The sequence below is a fragment of the Trichoplax adhaerens genome, genomic scaffold (assembly GCF_000150275.1).
Source record: "Trichoplax adhaerens TRIADscaffold_8 genomic scaffold, whole genome shotgun sequence".
NCBI classification, from domain to species: domain Eukaryota; kingdom Metazoa; phylum Placozoa; class Uniplacotomia; order Trichoplacea; family Trichoplacidae; genus Trichoplax; species Trichoplax adhaerens.
In genome coordinates, this window is record NW_002060950.1 from 1,571,952 (window position 1) to 1,582,632 (window position 10,681).

The following is a 10,681-nucleotide window of genomic DNA, read 5'->3' on the forward strand; positions in this document are numbered from 1 at the left end:
CGTACTGCGGTGGGACCGGTACGGTAGTCCTAATCGAAGAGAACCTCCCAAGTCCAGTTCCAGTACAGTACTAGAACTGCTATGTAGGCTAAAAATGACCAATACATCATTTCCATACGCTACCCTATATTGTACACGACTGTATACTACAGTAGAATGGCGTTCTTTGTTCGAAACGATACTCGGTAGTGACAGCTCAGTAATAAAAGTCCTCCCCCCTCTTACCCCCACTCCAGTAAAAATAGAATTGATCCTTCTTCTCCATTTTTTGGACTGGGATTATTACTTGAGAGATCGCTGGCCTATGGCACTGGTAATAACGTATAGTAAAACTATTCAGTATACAGTACTACCAAGTCAGTATTTCCTAAATATTAATAAATTCTTTCTTGACAACATGAGATCCCGTTCCATGCATGCAGTGCTACAATATACGCGTACATGTTTTATCCCAATCAAGCTGGCTATCCATAGGACGAAATGATCCATTTGAGTCATTCAAAAGTTGAAATTCTGCTGATGATTCAACTTCAATATCGCTTTATTGTAACTTTCGAATAGCTTGTGCAATGGTAAATATCCAGTATTCTTCGTTGAGATCATGTACTGTAGGTCTAAACTTCCTAGATTTGTCTCGGTATACTGTACTGTACGCATATTATAATGTAGCATAGACTATTGTGGATGCACCATCACGAAATGGTACAATACTGTCTATCTCGTAGTCCATCACTGTAGTGAAGGATTCGTGGTAGATTTTTAGACAGGAACTATTCGTGGTCTCTGTTTTAGGTGAGCGTAGTGCAGCCTTGATAATCGATTGCATTTGCCGATGAAAGTGTTGTAATTGTGTTTGAGCATAGCCTTTCGTACATCTCATTTTGGGTTGTATAGATGAACGTGACCGTATGCGAAATGACAATACGGACAGACAGTTTGCAAACTGCCCGTGTATTTTGCAAAATGACAATACGACAAGACATTTTGTAAAATGCCCGGTCACTTTGCAAAATGTTAAGCAGTATAGTCATTTTACAAAATGCTTTAGCTTCAGTAGCGGTCATTTTGCTACAACAATTTTAAATCTTTTAATCCTAAGGGCAGTTTGCAAAATGACCGATTTCGCATACGGTCACGTTCATATTGTCATAAAAATGAATAAAATGATGGTAAACATCAACTTCTTGCCAAGGAGCTCATTTAAAATACCAAGTAGCTTTAGCATTAACAATAGTCATCCACTATAGCACGAACAGACGGATCAATATGGATGGACTTACTGTTAGATCAAGTTGCCCTAGGAGTTCTTTCTTAAACACATGTATATTGTGGAACTCAAGCTAAGTACAGTGCGATCAGAGCATTGTATGCATAAATGGAATGGGCTGTTGCTATTGTATAACAGGCTACACAGTGCAATATTACTACAGTAAACAACAGCTATTGGAGTTAGTTTAAATGGTTTGAGTAAGTAAGTTACATGCACTGTACTCAGACTAGTTCAGATCATTTTTTATAAACGCGTAGTATAATTTATTTTTACCAAAATGCTACCCTACAGAGTTGTATATTTGTTGTATTGTATTAATGTACGGTAATGCGATACTGTACAGTGTACACTTCAGTATATGTGCAATGCCAGTATATCAATCTTATTATATAATTTTAAAAAATTATAATGATATGCCAGTCAATCATAATTTACTGTACAGGTATTATATACATTTAAATCTCTGATATACTATATACATAACAATATTGTAGTAATTTCAGCTAACAAGAGTAGTAACATCTATCAGTGATATGAAGTAAGCACTTGGTGATATGGAATAATCTATTATGCTTATTATTTATGCTTAATAAAGTAATTGTAGATACTATGGTAAAGCGTGCTAAAATCCATAACACACGAGTCGTATACAAATCCTTATAATAGAAAATACAGTTAAGTGAATAACCCGACAAACTTTGCACAATGGAACTATGTCATTGCTAATCCTTACGAGAACTGCATACACTGATATAATTCGAAATTCAATTTCGCCAATTTTACATATAGATAAACCTCATACAGTAACTATTGCAATTCGTTTGAATGGTTTGAATAATTAATTTGCATGTATACAGACCAGTTCAGATTATTTTAAAGAAATACGTAGTATAATTTACTTATACAAAGCGCTACCCCACATAATTGTATGTTGTAGTGATTCAGCTTATTGTAGTAGCAATATCTATGAGTTATAATGACATAAGCACTATGTTACATAGAATAATCTGTTATGCTTAATAAAATTGCTGTAGACGACATGATGAATCGGGTTAAAATCCATAAGATAGACAACCCTTTACAATAAAACATACAGTTTAGTGAATAAACAGATAGGCTTTCCATGGAAATTTATGTTATCGCTAGCGCTTATGGAGGTATCATACATTGATCTAGTTAGAAATTTAAAATCCGCCAATTTTATACAAAAATGTAAACTGACCGATATTTCAAACGGACTCCATCAATAAGTTATAGACAAAACCCAAAATTGACTAATATACAAATGAAACATCGCTTATCCTCATAATGCTCTTATCTAAGTGATTAAGCCCATCGGGTAGAATGGTGAGTTTGCAAACATAAAAGAAAAACAATTTGTCTCCATCTGTCCAGTGATTGTTAACGCACGGGCTACTAAAGCAAGAATAAAAACACTTTTCTGGTGTACTTTTCCATCCACCGCAACATTGAGATGATTGCATATAATATTTTATAGCGATACAACTATCATATCCAAAAACGACCAAAAATAAGTACTTCTAGTAGTCTAATGGAATATACAGCAAACTAACCCTTAATAACCCCATAAACTAGCAGTAGAATAGTTTTAGTAGACCATCCATTTTATTATAAGTGAAAGTATCAAGAAAGCCACACCCAGCACTTGGAATCTCCTCTAGTCATGCGCATTACCGCTTCATCGTCTCCATGCCTCCCAACGTAAACACCTTCTCCAAATTCAAATTTCCATACCATAACCACTCTAGTTGCGAAATCATCGTTAGTGCTTAGAGTAAGAAGCTATAGTTAGGCCGAACGGACAATCGATTTCGGTAGACAGACAAGAGAACTCAAAATCTTTGGACTAATACTTTGTAGTAAGGGTTAACACCATCGAACATTACTCACACATCACGATCATCGTGGGATCTTTGGATATTCTTCGTGAAATCCTTCATCAATCAAAATAGGTAGAAACACATAAAATTGAAATATCGTTCGAATAACTTGAATATTACTACTTGAACCTATCTAGGATCTACAGAAGAGATATTGCTTACAACTATTTTATTCATTTCAACAGCCAATAGTTGCTGGAACGCGTTGTAATACCCTTTCTAAAATTATTGGTTGATGTTAATGAACACAAATTCCAGCGTTCATTCACCTTAGACTAGTATTCCCAGGAAATTATAGGCCATGCTCAAGTGACCATGATAATTATATCGTGTAAACTAGTTCATTGAATACCATCGGTAGTGTAAATATTCCATCATTAACTTTATCAATGATATAATCAAGTTTTAGCATTTTATACTGAACGGCGAGTACCAGTATACTATCAATAATACATATCTATATGACGATGATCACAGTTGAGTATATGAATTTTTTACTGAAAACATGATAAAGTTGCATTAATAACTTCTACATAGCATCAAATGGATAGTTTTATAATTTGCAAATCTAAAATAACATCCGATGATATGATCATGACGGTTAATACAGCTGTAAGTAGCAATTGCTTACCGAAATAGTATCAATCGGACGCGTAATTTCATCTTTATGCTTTACAATTTATATTTTTATTGCTTAAACATCGAAAGGAAGAATTTATGATTTGCTATATCATATAAAGCATACTTATAAGATATTTAGTATAGTTGTGCATGCTAGTCACTAACTGGAAAGACGTTCACTACATCCTCATCCCGATACGCTTAAATTTAATATCACCGGTAATTTAAAAATTAAATGATAAAATCGGAAATTGAATTACTATCTAGGATTGAAGTTTTATCAATTCACCATTCCTAGAAGCTACATCAAACCATATCATTTTAATCTAGAGAAATAACAACTAGCCATGAGCAGAACAAAGTTGACCTTACATGAACTTTAAAATTAGTTTGATTACTGTACTTGAACTGATAACGTGAATTACTAAACATTATAATGGATCTATCTTAACGGTACAATTTTAAGATCATCTTTAATTTCCTTCTCTTCTTATATTATATCAGCCATGTCTAAAGCACAAGCTGAAAGCGTTATTAAAAATATCATTCGAGAGATTGCTCAAGAATGTGCAACCCAAGGCCAAGCCGTGTCAGAAACCTTGGTAGCTTTTATCGTAAGTTTTAATCGAAAACCTATCAACCCTGTATCATTTTGTAATTAACTTACTTGACTGAAAATATAATTCAACTCTTAAAATTGTCTAAACAAGAAATATAATGTTTAGCCGCTAAATATATATCCTCCTGCAGTGTAAAATAACTTAAAATAGCATGAAATAGTCGTCACTGATTAGTAAAAATCTAGTTTCTCGTATTCTATGGTAATTTATGACTAAAGCTTACTATTCCACTAATTTCAATGTCAGTACCTCCTTTTCATTTATTGCTAGAGGTGATAAATGAACAATTATTAATACAATACAGGATCGATGCTCATCAAACATCGCTATATCTAAACAAACTAAACAGATGATATTTATTTCGCATCAAAATATACTCATCACGTAGTAGTGAGCATTAATAACACTCAAATATGTAATTCTTCTCCACTCATCGCAGTTTGTCAAGATCTATACAGAACTAATTTCAAAAGCTAAAAAACACATGTATCACCAACTTCTGATACAATAAAATTAATTAACCTGATATAATTTATTTCTCATCCTAACCTACTATTAAGGACTGGCAATTATCTTAACATTCGAGAGCTTTTTTCAAATGTTACGTCTCGATTACGATTGTAGACAGTACGGCAGATTAACGCTAAATTTCATCAACATCATTCATGTATGCTTATAAGATCAACCAACTTAATAAAGAACTAAGTATTTTAATTATAATTAGCTAATTTTATTTAGTCTTTTTATGCAGCAAGGTTTATATAATGTTAAGATGATTTAAAGATACTCAACTCAAGGTTTATCTTGTACTAGGATGTATTACTTATGCATCCATCAACTAATTGACAAATACGAAATCTTTTCGCGACATGTGTAATGTTATACCATACAATCGCATCGTTTCGAAATAAATTTCTAAATAAACCTAAATACCCAGCCATCTCTTGTGAATGAATACCTTTAATATAATAATAATTTAGAAAATAATTTTACTGCACTTGAACCCTACCTCATATCCTAAAGCTAGTATAATCCACCAGAAGAGAAAACAATGCTAAATTCTAATGTTACAGTAATTCCTAGATTAAACTGAAATAGACTTTGAATGAGCCATAATTTAATATGTATACCGAGCGAATTCAAGATCATAATTGTGTGCTATCTTTTCACAGACATTTTATTTAATTATCTGATATAAGACTTATGATACAAATATATACTCCTATAAACATTTCTCTGTATATTGATAGAAGATAGTCTTATGAACAACGATTTTGTTATTTGCTTTCAAATGGATATTTCGCAGGTAAAGGCTATTGTTCTCAATCCCGAAAACGATTTTAATGTTGATCGAGCCTTAACTAGAGATGACGTCGAAAGATTAATTCAGGTTAATTTCAATTAACAAATAATTTTGATCTCGTATATAAATGATGTGAATTTTCTACTGTCAACTCATTTGATATCGTAATCTTTTATTCAAAATTATAAAATAGAAATGCGTGGAAACTTTATTAGACAATGAATCTCCGTCGTTAGACACCATAAAAATGCAGGTTTATTTCGATATGAATTATACAGGCAGAGGTAAATACAATTTGATTTATTGCAGACTTTAGAAAGATGATTTTATTAATGATTACATGTTGTAAGGAAGTGATAGTAGTAGCTATTATCTGCTAGAAATCAGCTAATAGGTGTAATATCGTAATTACTGTATAAGGTCATATAGAGTAAAGAAATCGTAATTTTGATAGCATTTTCGTTGATTTTCCATCTATATAACTTTAGCGACTACGTTTAGCGGAATGATAGTTTAATGCAATTGACCAAAAACGAAATAAATGATTTTGTACATAATGGTAATCTAGGTAAATATCCTTGACTCATCCATCCGGGAGTACATGTATTATAAAACAATTAGTTTAGCAATTCGTAAAAGTGGGAGCTCTTATACTCGCTAAGATTAATGCTATCCTGCATCTAGTTGCTTATCCCATTCGCCTACGATTTCTATGTAGCCATTATAAAGCATGACTTGAGGATGGACCCATTATGATTGTTTACTATATTACTATTCTTATTAATCTTATATTTTCGTTTCTCTTGAATCATATTAATAAATACTAACTCAAAGCACACATTCAATAATTCTATTTTTGCCTAATATAATATAGAGGAGTTCTTAACAGAACACAAACGTGTACTGGATAATCGCCTAGATATAGTACTACGAGAAATAACTGATAGTCGCGCCAGAACGAAAGAAGAGTTAGAAGGTAACATACTTTTAAAAACAAATATTTTGTTATTACCGATAGTAAGAAAGTTGTTAATAAGGCTATTAAACGGTCATATCTCAATATGCACAGGCTTAAAAACACCTTTAATGATAAAGTACCTTGTATAAATAGTATTTTATAATAAATTTCAAACTTTATTTGATGCATTAATTGCGGATATTAGTAATAGAATTACGTAGATAAAAGTAACACATCTTTCAGTTCGCAACTATGTTAGTATTATAGCAATTTTTTTACATTATTTAAATCCTTACAGCATTTCCTCATTCAATCATTTATTTCAGCATTATACAGGAAAATGGTGTCTTTCATTATCCTAAAATCAGGCCTTGGTTCTCCAACGGATATTAATGTTGTTCGTGAAGCAACAGCAGCCTTACAAAGTATTTTTCCACAGACTGAACTCGGCCCATTCTTAGCAATGGTTAAGAAAGATAAAGAAAGACAATTACAAGAGTTGATATTAATTGTAACCGGTATTCGTTTATTTAACAAAGACTGTGGTAAAGGAGGAGAAGGAATTGACGATTGTAAGTTTCCTCTCATTTACACGCTCTAAAGCTATTCGCATTACAGATCACCTATATTCAAAATCGCGATTTTCTATTCACCATCGCAAATTGCTATTTAATATTTAAAATATAATTCGCAGCCATGACTTTTTCAAATTTCTATTTCTAACCCGATGGTGTTGCTAAATATTGCTTTTTCTGACTAGTGCCATCACTACTTAGCGAAGCGATTCCAGAAACCTTAAATAACATTGATCAAAATTTAGGCGCTATACGCCAAATGGCTTATAAATATACTGGTTAGTAGCAATATTAGTTTATAAACAGAAACGGACTTGAAGTTTACATTAACACATTTTAATCTATCCTAATTTATACTAAATGTCTCATAATTTTATCGCTATATATGTATATAATCATATCAATTAAACCAGCATGATTTCTATATTCTATCCATTTTGAAATCGATAATAACCAATTATTTTCCTTCTGAATTAATAGCAATACTAAATAAGTATCAAGACCCACATAATCGTAACGAGTCCGTACCTAATTTTTCACTAATCAAAGATTCCTTGGTTAATAGTCGTCAGCATGAGGGATTCTTGCAGATATTACTGGTAAGATAGAAATAAAAGCATAGGATTTAAGGCAATAGCAACTCCACCAGCGAATAAACACATCATATTCAACCTGATGGACTATAGCACGCAATTTAATCTTTATCCATGCAATGCGTAACAATTTAGGATGATGCTCATAAATGTAATGATCACAGCAAATCTGTAGAAATTGAACTAAAAGATCGATTAAATGGCTTAAGAACGATTGTTCAATCCAAGACTGCAGTACCTACTGCTCAAGTTTATGTAAGTACCATTAACAGAAAACAAGTTATGACGATAATTAATCATTATGAGCTCATTCCATAAAATTTATACTCATACCCTAATACAGTAATTAAGCACTCGATATTTGACATTTGAAATACACTATTACGTTATAGTATTTCAAAGTTATATATATATAAAAATATAGTTGATCATCTACTAAAGAAATGTGGATAATACGCCGTTAATAGTACATGATAATGATATAGAGTCAGTAGTAATCTTTCTGTGATAATTTTAAGGCTTCTTTGATAAATAGCGATTTTTTTTAGCTACAGTAGCGTTGAATAAATGAAAATTATAGCATGTACCGATATCAAATGATAATGCAGATGCTCTATTCTATTTCAACAGCCTCAGTTTATTCGAGTAGCCCAACTTTGGAGAGGATTACAAGATGAATTAGTACTCCTCAGTGTGTTGAATAATATCCTCTATAGTTTGGAGCCATTTGCCAGGGTAATCTTATTCTGTCATTTCAAAATTGTAAATTACATATTTCATCGGAGTAAATCATTTTTCTTCAATTAATACGATTACATACTGCTCCAGCTATTTCAATTTTAGTACATGTTCAATCTAATGTTTTGCAGCTTAAATATTTTACTTTTAAACTGCAGTATACGTAATTTAATAGCCTAAAATTTAAATAACTGGAACTTTAATTCGTAGCTGTATTGACTTCAATACGCTATTTATTTAAATCCTGCTTAGTAGCACTTCTATCTATTAGCAATCGAGAAAATCATGTTTTACACATGACAAATTTTATCAATATCATTTAACCATGTTATATTTAACAAAAACTAGTTGAGAAGGCATAAATCTTAGTATATCCTTTTTTAACTATTATTTAGCTTCATCAAGAGATATTTACCGACGAAGTATTGGAGCCGTACTTGGAATATGCTAATATTTTATCTGATGAAGAAAGAGTACAATATGTTAGTAGAAACAGACATCGACGCATAACTACCATAAAATTTAAGAAATCTTTAATGTCTTTAATAAATTGAATGAAGAATTAATATCTTAATATACAACGCTAGAATACCGATCCAAAAAACCGTTTCAGTACCCTGTTATTTCCGAAAACAGATGTCCTCTTTCCTGAAACGACTAAAAATTTCGACAGCCTACCAATCCAATATAAGGCAAGAAATGCTTAAGTATCCTTATGAATGATCAGCACAATAATGAAATACTAGCATAGGAGTATAATTTCAATTCAATCTCAATATATAGGGTTTTTGCGCTTATACTTGCGCTATTGAAGATCGATTTCTCTTGCCTGGAGATCCAAATATTGGTATTATTCGCTATAAAGGTCACAATTTTGCATTTTCATCACAAGAAGCCGCACATGAATTCGCTTCCGATCCTGATAAGTATGTTACTGAAAGCATCCTTCTCACTCATTTCCTATATGTAATTTAGCCTAGATCTGTTTACTGTTATTGTATTGAAGCCTTACAAAGCATGTTTATTGAATGCAACTTATTTCATGTTTAACTTAATTACTGGTGTCCGGTAATATAAACAGGCATCTTGAATATACTATGAAACAGTACTTAAAGATAGTAATGTTATTGTACGAAATATACCTGTTATCGAGTAATATAAATGGCATCTTAAATATACTATGAAACAGTACTTAAAGATAGTAATGTTATTGTACGAAATGTACCTGTTATCGATTAATATTGCAGTACTTACTTTTTATTGAATTCCAAAACCGCTAGTTATATTAACATGGCAACTGAAAATGCAAAATTTCATCCTGAATTAATACAACTACTGGAGCTTCATAAACAATTTGCGACCATTAGCCCATATGGCAGAGTATGCAATAAACGCTTTAGTACTTCGTATCTATTCCTATCTATGATTAAATCGAGAGTATTTTATAACCGTATGTATATCATAAAAATTAAAACTGCTTATTGAAATTTGTAAATAGGCTGCCGATTCAGGTAAAATGGTAGAAGCTCCTGTTACTAAAGCAGATATGGGAACACAAACTGATACGCATATATTAGAAAGCAATATCGTCAAATCTTACGAATGGAATGAGTGGGAACTCCGACGAAAAGCTTTAAAATTGGTCAGTATTTTTCGATATTTTAGTAATAGCTAAATACAACTTCATTTTTACTCATATCGTTATTCCTCCGTTAATCAAGCGAATTCTCGGGTAATTATATGGCAAAATATTAAAAATATATTACAATAATTTCTTACAACTAAGGCTAATTTAAGAACTAAAGTAACCCATTCGGCACAAACTAATCTCAGCCACTTCCGGCGTGATAACATATCACAAGTTTATCTGCCAAAGTAAGTCTTGAAACGATTTCCTGATTACAACTTTTAACTAAACTAACTTGAAATCATTCCTTTATATCTATACTTATAACAGAGAAAACAAAACGCAAACGAAAAAAGATTCCTATAGCAAGGTTCCTAAGCCATCACGCTATATTTCTGGCTTACGAGGCTGTTCATCAGAAGATACAGTCATGCAAACAGTCGATTTGACTGTAACTGTTGAAGAAGATTTGTAA

The 10,681-nt window shown here is 32.0% G+C and overlaps 1 protein-coding gene across 1 annotated transcript; it reads left to right on the top strand.

Annotated features, from left to right (window-relative positions):
* Nucleotides 1-4,298: 4,298 nt before the first annotated feature.
* Nucleotides 4,299-10,681, top strand: TRIADDRAFT_50604 (uncharacterized protein; the record flags this gene model as incomplete). Its single annotated transcript, XM_002114561.1, has 15 exons — nucleotides 4,299-4,406; nucleotides 5,719-5,802; nucleotides 5,909-5,999; nucleotides 6,590-6,691; nucleotides 7,000-7,245; nucleotides 7,434-7,526; nucleotides 7,798-7,847; nucleotides 7,977-8,096; nucleotides 8,472-8,576; nucleotides 8,975-9,061; nucleotides 9,363-9,505; nucleotides 9,860-9,959; nucleotides 10,078-10,221; nucleotides 10,366-10,454; nucleotides 10,537-10,681. The coding sequence occupies 15 exons, from the start codon at nucleotides 4,299-4,301 to the stop codon at nucleotides 10,679-10,681; spliced, it is 1,707 nt and encodes a 568-aa protein (XP_002114597.1).